The 17,467-nt window shown below is 33.3% G+C and overlaps 1 protein-coding gene across 5 annotated transcripts in view; it reads right to left on the bottom strand.

Annotated features, from left to right (window-relative positions):
• Window positions 1-17,467, bottom strand: part of pepd (peptidase D) — a 161,275-nt gene that overhangs the window by 91,408 nt on the left and 52,400 nt on the right. For all 5 annotated transcript variants that reach the window (XM_079825836.1, XM_079825839.1, XM_079825840.1 and 2 more), the window contains exons 7-8: window positions 11,490-11,534; window positions 6,099-6,174 (exon numbers count right to left, since the gene is read on the bottom strand). In XM_079825836.1, the coding sequence (XP_079681962.1) occupies window positions 6,099-6,174; window positions 11,490-11,534 (121 nt within the window). The remainder of the gene's footprint in view (window positions 1-6,098; window positions 6,175-11,489; window positions 11,535-17,467) is intronic.

The following is a 17,467-nucleotide window of genomic DNA, read 5'->3' as shown; positions in this document are numbered from 1 at the left end:
TTACGGGTGTCGAACGACATGAGGGTAAGTAATTAATAACAGAATTTTCATTTTTAGGTGAACTAACCCTTTAATGGTAACAATTAATCCTTATATAAATGACTCTTTACTAATTTTAAGGAAGAAAGATGTTTGGAAACGTTTCTCCATCCACATCAGCACAAGAATAGAGACGTTCCCCATGAACGGAATTGAAAGTCATAAAAAAAAAATGGAAGTGATCCTAAAGGAGAAATAGATGTTGATTCTCAACCCTCGTCTAAACTGTGGCCGTACAGTGAACTCTCCGATATCACTCGTTCCTCATCTCGGCATTCAAAAAACGATTTATTTCCATTGCGGCCGTGACTCATGTCCCTCTTAAAGCGAATATCCAGTAATAACGGAAGACGAGAGGTTACAGCCGTGAGATGTGTGTCTATATGAGCTCTGGCTGAGACTGGCACTAATGAAGACCTATGAGCGTTAATATGAGCCGAGGCCTTCGTTGCTGGAGACGAGAGATCAAAAGAGCCTCAAAACCTGTCCTTCAGACCTCCATCTGAAGATCGACCCGTGTGCCAAGGTCATTCTTCATTTGATGGGGTCATTTTCTTCAGATAAAGCAAGGACGGCCATTCACAGAGCTTCTACAATGCCGTCTGAGTCCTGACCACTAATGACTGAAATGGAAATCTTTCAAAACCGTTTAAAAGGAATTGAACTGAAAATTGTCCTTATTTACTCGCGCTCATGTCGTTCCAGACTTGGTTAGCTAACTGTGTAATGTGTATATGTACATTTCTGAAATCCATAACTTGGACACAGTCTCCTCTGATAACAAATCACTTTAAAGTGTAATGTAGACGCATGCATTTTCCGTGACGCTGCTTTGAAACGATATGCATTCAGGGTTTTTCCTGGGTCAAAAATGGTCTTCGGTGGTGGTTGACACACACACACACACACACACACACACACACACACACACACACACACACACACACACACACACACACACACACACACACACACACACGCACACACACACACACACACACACCCCACCTGATCTGCAAGTGCAATACTGACAATACATATAAAAAATGCTAGTAATTTTGATCATCTTATTTTGATATCTCATATTATGCATGTTCTCTTACATCGATGTTTGTTTCTTTTGTACCTCATTTTTTACACTATTTACAGATAATTGTTTTGGTATATAATCATATCAATATTAAAAAGTAGCATTAAAAATTAACAAATAGCCTAATTTTCTGCCATATGCAATTTAATAAAAATTATCAGCTAGCTAATAACAACTTTACAACGGCCGGGACGTGCTCGTGCTGCCAGACTCTGACCTATATGCATTTATTATATTTATATATGCATTATAAAGCATTAAGAATACTCTTATGATGCATTATAAATGCAGGCTTCATCTGGTGATATAATGCACTGTACTCTTAAAAGTTATAACCATAAATAGGTGAGTATTATAATGTACTGTAACTGTTGTTATGATTATTTATAAGATGATACAACAACACATCATACAAGTTGTTTATAAGACATTATGCATGCATTATAAAGCATTAAGAATAGCCTTATGATCCATTATAAATGCAGGCTTCATCTGGTGATATAATGCACTGCACTCTTAAAAGTTATAACCACAAAAATAATAAGTATTATAATGTATTGTAACTGTTGTTATGATTACTTATCAGATGATACAACAACACATCATAAAGACATACAACATTATGCATGTATTATAATGCATTAAGAATCCTCTTATGATGCATTATAAACCTTCATAGAATGTGTTACCTTATAGGTGTAACAATGAATAGATAAGCATTATAATGCATTATAACAGGTTATTCATGAGATCATACAATGCATAAGGCAAATACTTTAATAATGCATTATATATAAAGTGTTAAGGGAATTAAAGCTTTTATATAATAATGCATTAGAAAGGTATTCATAATGCACATTATTATGCATTATATCTTTTAATAAGTAATTGTAGCCAAAGTTTAAATGCATTATAATATTTGCAGATTAGTATTATAATGTACTATAACTGCGGATACAATTATTCATGAGACTGTTATAATGTGCATTACAAGGCATAATTAATGCTTTAAGTAAAGTGTGTATTAGCCACGCATTATAAGTCTTTATTATCTAGCAGAAATATCATTTACGAGAGATCTATTCCATTAGGAGCGTTTCCTTAAGAGGCGGGTTGTGTGGGAATCTCTCAAGAACTTGGGACATGAATCGATGTTCAAAAACACTTTTGATGTAACGATCAATGTTATAGTCAGCAGTTACTATGATAAATATGACCTCAGCTTAAACACGCAGTATTAATTCATGTACAAACCACAGACTGGCCCATTAATATCCAACCCTCTTTAAAAGGCTGTTTATTCATTCAGGGATATCAGGAGCTGGTTCTACCACAAAGCAGCGCCATCAATCTTGGATTATTAAATCTCTCAGGGTTTTATTCACGGTGGCCGCTCGACTGCTGTGCATTTTCAAACATTTGAAACGTCATGTTCCCTTAATAAATACCATCTAACAGCGCATACATCAGGAGTCTGCGTTCATCTGGAAGCGGAGCGGAATAATGCCCATGATTGATGACAGATCTTCACTTTACACTATATTAGAAAGTCCTTTACAAGAGCCGATTGTGCCCACTGATGCATTCTTTCTTTATGTTTGTACATTATTAGCATCTGATTCAATAAGGAACTGTTAGGTACAGTCATGATCAGAATTATTAGCACCCCTGGTAAATATGATCAAAGATGGCTGTAAATATAAACATGCATCTTTTATACTTTTGATCTTTTCTTTTTGTAAAAATGCACAAAAATGTAACCCTTCGTTGAAGCAAAAGAATTGAAAGTGGGGGGGTTTATATTTTCACACCCTTATATTAAATACTTTTTGCATCTCTGAGTCTTCTCCTTAATTCTAATTTAACTTGACTTAATTCAAACTTAACTTGACTTAATTCGAACTTGACAACTTAATTCGAATTTGCCTTAATTCTAACCTGACTTAATTCTACCTTAACTTGACTTAATTTGAATTCAACTTGACTTAATTCTAACTTGACTTAATTCTAACTTGACTTAATTCTACCTTAACTTGACTTAATTTGAATTCAACTTGACTTAATTCTAACTTGACTTAATTCTACCTTAACTTGACTTAATTTGAATTCAAATTGACTTAATTCTAACTTGACTTAATTCTAACTTGACTTAATTCTACCTTAACTTGACTTAATTTAAGTTCAACTTGACTTAATTTGAATTTAACTTGACTTAATTCGAACTTGACGACTTAATTCGAACTTGACTTAATTCTAACCTGACTTAATTCTAACTTAACTTGACTTAATTCTAACCTGACTTAATTCGAACTTGACTTAATTCTAACCTGACTTAATTCTAACTTAACTTGACTTAATTCTAACTTGACTTAATTCTAATTTAACTTGACTTAATTATAACCTGACTTAATTATAACTTGACTTAATTCTAACCTGACTTAATTCAAACCTGACTTAATTCTAACAAGACTTAATTCTACCTTAACTTTACTTAATTTGAATTCAACTTGACTTCATTCAAACTTAACTTAATTCTAACTTGACTTAATTCTAACTTGACTTAATTCTACCTCAACTTGACTTAATTTGAATTCAATTGGACTTAATTTGAATTTAACTTGACTTAATTCTAATTTGACTTGACTTAATTCTAACTTAACGACTTAATTCGAACTTGACGACTTAATTTGAACTTGACGACTTAATTTGAATTTAACAACTTAATTCGAACTTAACTGGATTTAATTAAAACTTAACTTGACTTAACTTAACCTGACTTAATTCAAATTCAGCTTAACTTAATTCAAATTTAACTTAATTCTAATTTGACTTAATTCTAACCTGACTTAATTCTACCTTAACTTGAATTAATTTGAATTTAACAACTTAATTTAAAATTAACATAAGCCGCCAGGTTTTGATTTATTATCTGTTGATTTTTGCTAGAATCCATGATACCATGTATCTGAAGAAGAAGTCCAGGACCTCCACCAAAAAATAGGCCCTCAACATTAAAGATGGGCATGGGGTGCATGGGGCTGCAAAAAAACCTCTTTTTTTTTTGTTTCATCGGACCACAGAATCCGGTCTCTTCTGAGAGTCTTTGTCCACTCAAACTCTCCTCCTCGCCGTGCATTAGGAGGATATAGACACACGTCCTCTTCCAGGCAGATTCATAACATCTTAAGTTGATCGGAACTTCTTAATTATTGCCATGAGAGTGGGAATGGGGATGGGGATTTTCAATGCTTAAGCTGTTTTCCTACAGCCACTTTCTGTTCTGTGAAGCATCAGAACTATGGTTTTACTCATTCTGATGGATGATTAAGGGAATTTTGCCTTTCTGTTCCTCATATTTATACTCCTGTGAAACAGGAAGTCATACTGTAGCTAGACAATTTCATGTTTCTAGTCACCCTGGTGTGCTAAAAATGTAGATATTAATGGGAATATACTTCAGAGATATTTTACTCATACAAATATCTAGGGGTGCCAATACTTGTGGCCAACGTGTTTTGGAGAAAAACATGCATTTTCATAATGTTGCAGATTTATTTTTACAGCCATCTTTGATCATATGTACCAAGGGTGCCAATAATTCTGACCATACCTATAAACTACACTGTAAAAAAAAAAAAAAAAAATCACTTTTTTGATTTTAATAAACCAAACTTAATTCAAACTTAGCTTGAACGTAGGGCTTGAATGTAGGGCTTGAATGTAGGGCTTGAACGTAGCTTGAACGTAGCTTGAACTTAGCTTGAACTTAGCTTGAACTTAGCTTGAACTTAGCTTGAACTTAGCTTGAACTTAGCTTGAACTTAGCTTGAACGTAGCTTGAACGTAGCTTGAACGTAGCTTGAACGTAGCTTGTCCAATTGTTTTGCCCATTGTATTTGAATTGCCTCAACTTTTGGGAAGTAAAACTCAAAACAGCCCATGGAAAAAATAAACAAAAAATAACGAATTGATATTTTTAGTGTAGGTAAAATGGCTCAGAATTGTTTCTGAAAGCAATTTGCAGTCATATGGTGAGATGTGTTACAATGAAAAATTATTTTCTAACTTAGTAATTTAGTCTTGCTTTCCAGTAAAAATACTAATTCTTAAATCAAGATATAATTACTTGAGAAGCAAAATTAGTTATGATATTAAGTCTTGTTTTCTGAAAAAAGAGCATCAAAATTAAGTGAGTTTGTGCTCAAAACAAGTACACATTTCTGCCAATGGCGTCAGAAAAATAAACTTAACTCAAGGGGAAAACAAGATTATTTTTGACTCCATTGGCAGATATATGTTTTTGTTTTAAGCACACTTTAAGCACTAACTTCATTTTGATACATTTCTCAGAAATAATATCTTAAGTCATGTAGCTTCTCCAGAAAAATGTATCTTGATTTAAAGATTGTTTAGATATTTATACTGGAAAACAATATATATATATTTTTACAGTATATAAAGCTCTGCTCCTCCTTTGACCATCACTTCATGATCAACATAAAATGCACACAATCATCTCTTGGCATAAACTGTGTAGTCAAGATGCAGGTTTATGTGCTGAAATATCAACTGTTTAGCATTCTGGCATTGCCTTGCATCTGTGAAGGATAAATGCAATGCTGGCCTAGATTCTGATCAAACGAGGTTTAAGATTCTGGAAGCTGCACATCAAGAGTTTACTACACACTTTATAAAGGACTTTACTACTCACTGTAAAGCATTTCCCAAAACATCAAAAGCATAAAGAGATCATAGAAGGCTTACGATGCTTTTGAGAAACACAGTGCCAGTCTTTCAGAGATATTCAACACTTACCACGGACATCTCAAGTCCTCGTAACTTTAAAAATATGCTTTTTTTTTAAGCATGCAATGGTTTTCAAATCTGTCTATAATGTTCAAGATCACCCTAACTCATTAATAAAACTGCGTTGAGCTTTATGGATGTGACACACACACACACGTTTTACCTCTTTGTGGGCTTCACTGGAGATGCGGTTGGTGTAGCGCAGAACTTCCAGCTCCATGTCAGTCTTTAGCAGACGACTACAGACACAGAGACAGAGCTTGAGTCATCAATGATGAATAATAATGTGCATATGAAGATATAACATCTTAAAGCAATAAGAGGATGCACGTTACAGTGATTTGTACCATGAGTAAAGGCAAAACATGAAACTACAACCTAACTGTTGGAGACATTTAATACAATAATGCAGAATTCAACAGATGTGTTCATACTAAGTTTGGGGTTAGGTGTTTATTTGATCAAAAATACATACAAAAATGTGAAATATTATTTCAATGTAAAACAGCTGTTTTCCAGTGAATATATAGTAAAATATACTTTATTCATATGATCAAAGCTGCATTTATTTGATTAGTACTACAGTAAAAATCATGAAATGTTATTCCAATTTAAAATAGTAATTTTCTAAGTGAATATATGGTAAAATATAATTTATTCGTGTGATCAAAGCTGCATTTATTTGATTAGTAATACAGTAAAAATCATGAAATAGTAATCCAATTTAAAATAGTCTTTTTCAAAATGAATATATAGTAAAATATAATTTATTCATGTGATCAAAGCTGCATTTATTTGATTAGTAATACAGTAAAAATAATGAAATATTATTCCAATTTAAAATAGCTTTTTCTAAGTGAATATATGGTAAAATATAATTTATTCATGTGATCAAAAGCTGCATTTATTTGATTGGTAATACAGTAAAAATCATGGAATATTATTAAAATGTAAAATAGCCCTTTTCTATTTGAATATATAGAAAAATATAATTTTTTAATGTGATCAAATCTGCGTTTATTTGAATAGTAATACAGTAGAAATCATGAAATATTACAATTTAAGATAGCCTTTTTCTAAGTGAATATACAGTAAAAAATTATTTATTCATATGATCAAATCTGCATTTATTTGATTAGTAATACAGTAAAAATCATGAAATATTATTCCAATGTAAAATAGCCTTTTTCTAAGTGAATTTCTAGTAAAATATAATTTATTTCTGTGATCAAAGCTGCATTTATTTGATTAGTAATACAGTAAAAATCATGAAATATTATTCCAATTTAAAATAGTATTTTTCTAAGTGAATATATGGTAAAATATAATTTATTCATGTGATCAAAAGCTGCATTTATTTGATTAGTAATACAGTAAAAATCATGAAATATTATTCCAATGTAAAATAGTATTTTTCTAAGTGAATATATAGTAAAATATAATTTATTCATGTGATCAAATCTACATTTATTTGATTAGTAATACAGTAAAAATCATGAAATTTTATTCCAATGTAAAATAGCCTTTTTTCTAAGTGAATTTCTAGTAAAATATAATTTATTTCTGTGATCAAAGCTAAATTTATTTGATTAATAATACAGTAAAAATCATGAAATATTATTCCAATTTAAAAAAGCCTTTTTCTAAGTGAATTTCTAGTAAAATATAATTTATTCATGTGATCAAAAGCTGAATTTATTAGATTAGTAATACAGTAAAAATCATGAAATATTATTCCAATGTAAAATATTATTTTTCTAAGTGAATATATAGTAAAATATAATTTATTCATGTGATCAAAAGCTGCATTTATTAAATTAGCAATACAGTAAAAATCATGAAATATTATTCCAATTTAAAATAGTATTTTTCTAAGTGAATATTTAGATAAATATAATGTATATCATGTGATCAAAAGCTGCATTTATTAGATTAGTAATAGAGTAAAAATCATGAAATATTATTACAATTTAAAACAGATGTGTTCTATGTGAATATATAGTAAAGCATAATTTATTTCAGTGATCAAAGCTGAATTTATCATCATTACTCCAGTCTTCAGTGTCACATAATCCTTCACAAATCATTCTCATATGAGGATTTGATGCTCAAGAAACATTTATGATTATTATCAATGTTGAAAACAGTCATATTTGTGTGGAAACTGATACATTGTGTGTTTTTCAGGATTCTTCGATGAATAGAAAGTTCAATAGAACAGCATTTATTTGAAATGGAATCTTTTGTAACATAAAATAAAACATTTAGCATCTCATTTGATCTTTTTAAATGTGTCCTTGTTGAATAAAAGTATCAATTTCTTTAAAAACCTCAAACTTTTGAACGGTTAACATTTGATCAGAAAGTTTAACGTCTGAATCCTAAAGTTAGCCGGATCCCAGCAGGACTGACGTCAGTGAAATCAGCACTTTGTCTCTCCTCGTGAGTTTTTTCTTCACCTCCACTGTCTATTCCTGTCGAGCATCTTCGTTTGTGTCTTAATGATGCTGCCCGCATTACTGAAGCATCTTGACATCACCTCCTATGACTCAGTGAGAATGTGCCAACTTTTTAATAACACGTCTAAATATAACACTGCACACACACACACACACACACACGGTGAGTGAGAGAGAGAGAGCGCTGTAACCCATGGTTACGATCAGCGATGTGATTGTTATCAGCATCTCTATTCCAGAGCACTGAGCGCTTAACACACGGATCATGGGATGTCTTTCATCGGCAGCTCTCCGGTGAATATGGAGTTTGTTAAACAGTACGAGGATTTACGTCTGATTTGACAACTCATGTTGTTTGTGTGCATGCCTTAAACAGTCAGCATGACATCAAAACTGACACGTTTTTTTAATGCATGTTCCTGGTGTGTGAATAATTCATCAGTGCATGTTATTCGAATGAAAAAAACACCATCACTATCAATAGATTAATCGGTAGCGGTTAACTTAAAGCCCTTATGTATAATGCATTATAAAGTATTTGAATGCATTAATTATGCCTTGTAATGAACCTTAATAGTCTCATGAATAGTTATAACCACAGTTATAATACATTTGAATATGTATCTATTTATTGAACACACCTTTAGAACGTATAATGCATTAAAACGCAACCGATCTGCAAATATTATAATGCATTTTAACTTTGGTTACAGTTATTTATGAAAAGATATCATTTGCATTATAAATACCTTTATAGTGCATTATACATAAGGGCTTTGAGTACAGTGTTACTGATAAATCGCATTTACAGTAAAAACAGTGAAATATTATTTTCATTTAATTACAGATGTTATCTATGTGAATATATACACACAGACTTCATCTATTAATACCACCTAAATATCACCACACTGAAAAAAATTATTATGGCCCGATTAAATTAAGCACAATTAATTTGTGTTCGTTTAAATAATTTAAATTGAGTTGTTTTATTTTAATTTAATGAATTGGTTTTATGGGAATTGCATGTGTTTTTGTTTAAATTGAGATCAAATAAATTGATTGCGACCACTTACGATAAAATATTTAGTAAATTCAACGAATAATTTTTTTCAGTGCACCTATATCAGTAAATAATGTTTGTTTTGGAGAATAAATGATACGTAAATGTATATGATTGAAAAAATAGCTAAAATCAGCCTACACTGTAAAAAACAAATGGTTGTTTTGAATTTTAAAAACTGTTTGTGCTACCTTAACCCTCATCCGTCCCTCGCACTGTAACAAAATCAGTCCTTCGCGGGTAAAAAAATACCCCAAAGCCCTAAAATCATCCTTTTTTTTGTAACATTTAATTTTTATAATATTTTTTCTATTTTTAAATGCAATTGTTTTGGAGATTGTGTAATTTTTTATTTTATTTCCCTTTAAATGACTAGATTTTATCAATAAATAATATCATTTAAGCAAATTCTTTCAAATTAAATTCAAAATAGCTCACAATGTCATGCATCACCCTGTCAATTCAGCTCAGAATATCTTACATTGGGCGTCTTTGCCGACCTCTTGTGGAATAAATAATAATATAATATGATATTTCATGACTCTTAATGCCCTTAGAGCTCTATATGGAGCTGTTCCGCTGGGTCCTAAAGTCAGTTTCTCTTCAGTATGCATTCAGATACACACTTAGTATAACTGAAAAAAACTAGGCCGTCTGACCAATCAGAGTAGAGTCGACCAATCACAACAGACTGGACCATCTGACCAATCAGAGCAGAGTCGACCAATTCATTCATAAAAAGATGCCAATACAACACATGTTTAAAATATGCTGTCAATAAATTGTTTCTACATTAATTTGGAGAGCAACTGAAATTATTACAATGTCAAAACATTAAAAACGTATTAATCGTGATTAATTACAGGAAAAAATCTGATTAATTAGTAAAAAAAATGTAATCGATTCCCATCATCCGCTGCAGTTTTCCAGCTGTTTATTCAAGTGTATTTTTTGTTAACAGACTGAGAGTCCATTGCTTTTTTTGTTTTGGTTGTTTTGTTCATTTATTGTGGATATTTAAAATGCTTTAGAAGTAAAAAGTTTATTGATCTTTGAAAAGGTGCACCCGCATTATTATGCCATTATCATTATTTTAGATGAAAATGCTCTCAGAACGACAATATTATCGTTTATCGCAATCATTTCTTGGCCAATTTATCGTCCAGCAAAATGTGTTATCGTGACAGGCCTTTGGATAAAAGCGTCTGCTAAATGAATGAATGTAACCATCTTAGGTTGTTTTTACATCTACTTTGTGTGCAGGTCTTTAATATTTGCCAAACGCTTCATCATGGAGAAGCAAACGGCAAATTCTCTCCGGAAATCTTTGGGTAATAAGTGAAGCAGAGGAAGAGAAGGAAGCAACAAAGTTAGCAGGCGAGCGAAAGGAAACCGTAATGAGCCGCTTTCCAGCGAGTAATAGAGGAGAAAACCTAATGCACACGACAGCGAGAGAAGCACGCAGACCATTACAGCGGCCTTACAGACCTGCGGGAAGCTGCAGGAGAGCCGGAGCGATTGATGGCAAATTGTTTGGGATGCTGTCATGAGAATGAAGAGCTTTCAGTCGAGACGGAGTCATTCTGCTGAAATTAGCCCCAGCGCTTCATATGCCACTCCTTTCCTTTGAATATCATTTGAATTTCGGACAGAAATTCACATTCTATGAAGGTTAATATAACGAAGCGATAACGTTCAGTGTCTGAAAGCTTAATGATGCCGTGTTAATTAAACAAGACCATCTTCCCAAACGCAAAACTTTTTTAAAAAGATGCAATGACAATCAAAACACAAAGAGATGAAACAAAACCGCTTCAGCAGTAATGAAGCCTCCGCTTTATCTTTCATCAGTGATCAAACGTTTGCTAATTGGAGTAACTGGCAAACTTGCTTTGATTTCGTTAATTGGGACTTTAGTAACGAGCGCAGGTTTTGTGCTTTAGTTATTAAGACATCAATCGCGTTCTGGCGGCAGAACAAACGTCTAAACGGTGTGAGAAACAGTGTTAAAGGTGATATGAATGACACTCACCGCTCCACGATCACAGGGTGAAGCAGGGAATTATTCACCGGAAACCTGCACAACAGAAGAAGAAATGATCAAAACAACACAAACATTTCATGTAGTTTTCATGTAGACTTAAGACCAAATAATGAACATTTAAGGAATAAAATGAAGGGTACACACATGTTCTCTAAATGTAAATCTTTGAGAAACACTTCAGAGCGTCCGAGAGATATCTGTTACTTTTTAATTCATTTCACACACAAAAAAAGCTAGAATAGTTTTGCTCAAAACCACTACAATATGGAAATGCGCACCTTCTGATCACACCTTACAGTACAAACATCATAAATAAAGATACATTTACTTCAGTTTACACAACATGACATATGCAGACTTCTCTTCTGTCAAGTTTATGACTAAAACAGGGTTTCTGCAGGTTTTATGAATGTAAGACCTTTTAACCCTCTGGGGTTCTTCGGGTCAAAAATGCGAAGCGTTTTATAATTTCTTTTAAAAATCGTAGCTTCATCGGAATGGTCCGAAACTTGGTGACTTTATTGGTACTTGGTATATGAAAACCCCAAAAGATTGGGGACAGGATTTGAAAAGTCTAAGTGGTCGTAAAAAAAATAGTCACACTCAGGACCTTCGGGTCAAAAATGACCCCCAAAAAGGCGAAATTGTATGCACAAATTTTTTTTTTTCATATTTTTGCCAATCTACAAATCAGTCAGGATGCAGAAAAAAAGGACTCAATAGTGAAGAGGTGAATCTCTAAAACATCAAGAGTGCAAAACAGACAAAAAAAACTCACACAAACACAAAAACACAATTGGCTTTTGGAATGGCACGCGTTCATTTGTGTGTGCGTGTGTTTTGGTGTGTATAAGCGTGTGCATGTGTGAGTTTTTTTGTCTGTTTTGCACTCTTGATGTTTTAGAGATTCACCCCTTCACTATTGAGTCCTTTTTTTCTGCATCATGGCTGATTTGTAGATTGTATGCACAAAAAAACTGTATTTTCATATTTTTGCCAATTTTCCATTCATTTCTTATGGTCGTCATTTTTGACCCGAAGGTCCTTAGTGTGACTATTATTTTTACGACTTTTTTTTCAGGACTTTGCAAATCCTGTCCGCAATTTTTTTGGGTGTTCACATACCAAGTACCAATAAAGTCACCAAGTTTCGGACCATTCCGATGAAGCTACGATTTTTAGAAACATTTTATAAAATGCAAGATCCACTATAGTGGTAAAAATGTGCAATGTGTCCACCGGATGGCACGATCTCATCTAAAAAATAGCTTTCATGAGGCCTCTAAAGGTCTCTTGACTCTAAAATGAAATACAGCTTTAATAAAAAAAAAAAAATAAAAAAAAAACATATATATATATATATATATATATATATATATATATATATATATATATATATATATATATATATATATATATATATATATATATATATATATATATATATATATATATATATATATATATATATATATATATATAAATATAATACATTTTTCTTAAATATATACATGCTTATGTGTGTTTTTATATATAAATAATAATTATACACAGTACACACAAATATATTATGTAAACACAAACTTTTATTTTGGATGAGATTAATCGCGATTAATCTTTTGACAGCCCTAATATATATACATTTTTTATTATATTCAATGGGAAAAAAATGGGTCATAATTATTTCATAAATATTAATTCTAAATCATAAAATTATCTCAAAACACCAAAAAAGAAAAGAAAAAATATTATTGAACAAAAATATATTTCATTGATTTTACTCAAATCTTTTTAATCCCGCCCTCCGGGTCATTTTTGACCCGAAGGTCCTGAGTGTGACCCATAAATGAAGAACCCCAGAGGGTTAAGAGCTTTTTAAGACCAATTCACCCTTCGCTGCGAGTTTGATTGACAGGCGATCTGACCAATCACATCTGCAAATCTACGGTTTTGTCCGACAGTAGAGTTAGTAGATTAACGTTGGTGGACTTGAACTTGAAAAACTGTGTGTACTGTCGTCTCTCTGCGGTTGAAACAACATTTCTTCTAGTGTTCATTCATGTTTATTTCGTGCTTATCAATGAACTAGAAGTAAGAGATGATCGGTTGACGAGCAGCTTTAACTGAGGCGATCACCACACATTAAAGAGCCACAAAACGCTATTCATTGATTCATTTAAAAAAAAAAATGACAAAATTTTAAAGTTGAGACTTTGTTTTATTTCAAAAGTAACTTGCTCTGTCCTGTCTGTCGGTGTGTTGTCAGTGTGTCCTCTTTGCTCCGTAATGTATTTTCCCTACGTGAGGACGTGTGTGTGTGTGGGTGTGTGTGTGTGTGTGTGTGTGTGTGTGGTGTGAGAACGCCATGGCTTGTCGGACATAGCAACAGTAACTAAAGGGGGCGGGTCTTTGCGAACGGTCAATTGAAGAAAATGTGAGGAATAAACTGAAGGGAACATCACACGTCCGTATGTCCTCTAAAAGCACACAATGAGTTGAATTAGTGACACTTCAAAGTTTGAGGATCAGGTCTCCACAACTTTTTAATGAATTATTTTTAACAAAAAAAAATTGCTTAAAGTTTGACATAAGAAATATTGTGATCTTATGAAAAGTGATTTTAAGATTACAACTAGAACAAATATCTGCCAATGTGTTCATAAAAATCATCTTAATTCAAATACAAGTCATTTTCATACCCAATGACAGATATTTGTTCATGTTTTGAGCAGAAGCTCAGTTAATTTTGTTCAATTTCTCAGAAAACATTAATTTCTACTTTCCAGAATTTTTACTGGAAAACAAAAATAATTTTTTGCAGTGCATGTGATTTAATTCTGTGATTGAATGTAGGGCGTATGAAATCTGTTTATTCTGTTTTAATTTGTCTGGACTCTAAATGTGACTGACTTTCGTTCGTCTTCTCAACACAAATGAAGATATTTGAAATGAAATGGGAAAGATTTCTGTCCTCCATTGACAGTCTGAGCAACTTCCACTGACGCCTCAGAAAGTTCATAAAGAGAAACCGAGCGGATTATTCCAGATGTTCTGAAGAGACTCGATGGCTTTATATGATGAAGGAAAGTCTGATGTGTTTGAACGACATAAGGGCGAGTAAGTGAGGACAGAATTGTCATTTTTGTGTGAACTGTCCCTTTGTCCTGACCTACTTTTGATTTATTCATCCAAAATGTGACATTTCTGTGACATTCCTCTTTATACAGTAAATTACATTTTTATGAATGGATTTTCCAATTCCGTCCACACTTTCTTTATCACAGAAATCATAGAGGCCTAATTTAATGCATTGATATTGAATTTAAGACTTTCTGCTCCAATTTAAGACATTTTTAAGACCCGCGGCAATCCAAATATCTGCCAATGGGCTCAGAAAAATCAGTTTTGACAGATATTTGTTGTTGCTTTAAGCATAAACTCACTCAACTTTATAAAAAAAATAAGACTACATTTAATATTTGCATCTCAAGTAAATTTAGTAGGGATGCACCAATTTTGGCCGATACTGATAACCGATAATTCTTTATATTTGAAAGCCGATAACCGATATATTGGTTGATAAATCTAAACCCAAATTTCTAGATAATTTTTAGGGATGCACCAAATCCAGGATTCGGGTTCGAATTCGGCCGAATATTGGGCTTTTTGACGGGGATCGGTTTCTGCCGAACCTTAGAATTTTTGTCCACCGAACCTTACCCTAGACTCAAAGTAAACTCGCTCCGCTGGTCGACATAATGACAACACCGTCGATTACTGGAAGGTGTTTACCAGCTGGACCGTTCGAATGCAGTCGGCTGTGAGAAAGTGAAAATGGAACTTGTGAGCAGAAAACGTGTTGTTTGGCAGTACTTTCAGTCAAAAGATGGCGATTCAAGTCGAGCTACATGTTCAGTTTGCAATGCCGATTTGTCTCGTAGTGATAAGGACCCTAAACAACAGCCGCTGTTAAAACATTTGAGTATGAAACATCCAAAAGAATGAGGGAATCTACAGACAGCAACTTCAGGAACAGCAAAGGAAGGACAGTCATCCTGGCATAATGTGGCCTATTCTTCATTTAAATTGAATTAAGTTAAAAATACACTGCTGTAGGAATGCTCATCTCGGTTAATTTTCCCAACCGACAACCGCTGCTCATTATCCGATTATTAACCATTGACTGATAAGATTATAATATTGAATTGGCATTAAATAAAAATACGAGTGTCTGCTGTTAAAAAGAAAAAAAAAGGGTTTATTTTACCGTGCAAACAGCAGCATACAGATAAAATATAAATAAAAATAATAAATATTTTTCACTTAAATAATTACCAAATTAAAGGCCTTTGTCACGCACAGAGACCTTGCACACTGAGTCCGATGCGTATTAATGAATGCGTTACGAAAAAAAACGCAAAACAACACAAAATGCCGTCTTCCACCTCATTATCAAGGAGCTGCGGATTATCCAGACCGATTCAAAGTTGAATGTCAGTGGCTTCATTTGATGCTTTGCTCGCGATACTGGAGCCACATATTAAAAAGAAGACCACCAATTACCAATCCTGAACAGAGACTGGCAGTATGTCTAGGATCTGCGCGCGCACACAACACACACACACACACACACACACACACACACACACACACACACACACGGTTTACAGGGAGTTGGTGGCTATAATTATAGCTGTGATATTGTAGTATTTTTGATAATATTTATGATAATATTTGATAATATTTGTATATATAATTGTAGGTATCTGAGCACTGGCGATTCATTCACCAGCATTGCCAGCAGTTTTAGTTTGGGCATCAGCTGTAGATGGAAAAACGGATGCGAAAAACACAGAAAATCGAACCTGTTCCGATTTTTTTTTTGACGGACGAAAGTTTCGGAGGCAGTGTGCAAGCGTTATTGACACAACGTGAGGTCAAATTTATTTTTTGACGTGCAAAAATTTCGCATGCGAATTTAAGATGGAATTTAAGGCCTTAAGATGATAAAACGAAAATACACTGAATTCGTTTGAAGTTTTGAAGAAACCGGAATAGTTTTTTGTCAAATAAATATAGCAGGCCTACCTCAACCTGCATGTTTTTTAGTAACATGTCTGAGGGCGTTTTCACACCTGAAAGTCCGAAACTAAGTTCATGTTTTGATCAATTTTATACATTCGGTTAGTTTTGGTTTGGTTTCACATTGCAATTAATGCGAGCGCACTAAAGAACTTTACATGACACACTTGCGTCCTGTCGTCATCATCTATGTGGGCGGCATCTGGACATTGATTGGTTTGTAAACGGACGTGCGTCTGACGTCAGCGTCTTTGACATGAATGAATGAATGGACGCATATCGTTGCCACTATTGAACAGTGCGCATTGCTGGACTATTTTCTTTTTGTTACGTTTACAAGTGGACATTTCAAGCTTTATATACACATATTTCTCATGTTTGTGAGACGAGTAGCTGCTGAGTTTGGGTTTATTTGAGACGCGCTCCAGTTCATGTGCAAAGCATGTGATCGCTCCCGCGATTATTGTCTGCTATAGACTATTTGCTTCTTATTAATTAAATCCAGGCAATTATCGGATTAAACGTTGATTAAAATTAAGATACAATTTATACAAAATGAAATTCACATTAAAGAAAGGCTTTCTAAGCAAAATCATTCAAAATTTCTTTCAAAATCATTTCTGTCTTCTGACATATTGCGCATCTTTTCAATTTTCATTATCAATGTAGCCTAGATGAAATTTAAAAATAAGATTATAATATTTAAACATAAACAGGAACTTCCTGTAAATGGTCTGAAAGTCCGAACCATACAGAAACTGCTTTCAAACTAGAAACGAACCGAACCTTTGTTCAGTTTGATCTGGACCGACCTCTTTTTGTCGGACCAAATTTCGTCTGTTTGGTTCGGACCGTGGTACGGGGGAGGTTTCATATCTGTAATT

This window comes from Gobio gobio, assembly GCF_949357685.1.
Source record: "Gobio gobio genome assembly, chromosome: 9".
NCBI classification, from domain to species: Eukaryota; Metazoa; Chordata; class Actinopteri; order Cypriniformes; family Gobionidae; genus Gobio; species Gobio gobio.
The sequence above is the reverse complement of the archived record's forward strand: the minus strand, read 5'-3'. Positions and strand labels throughout refer to the sequence as shown.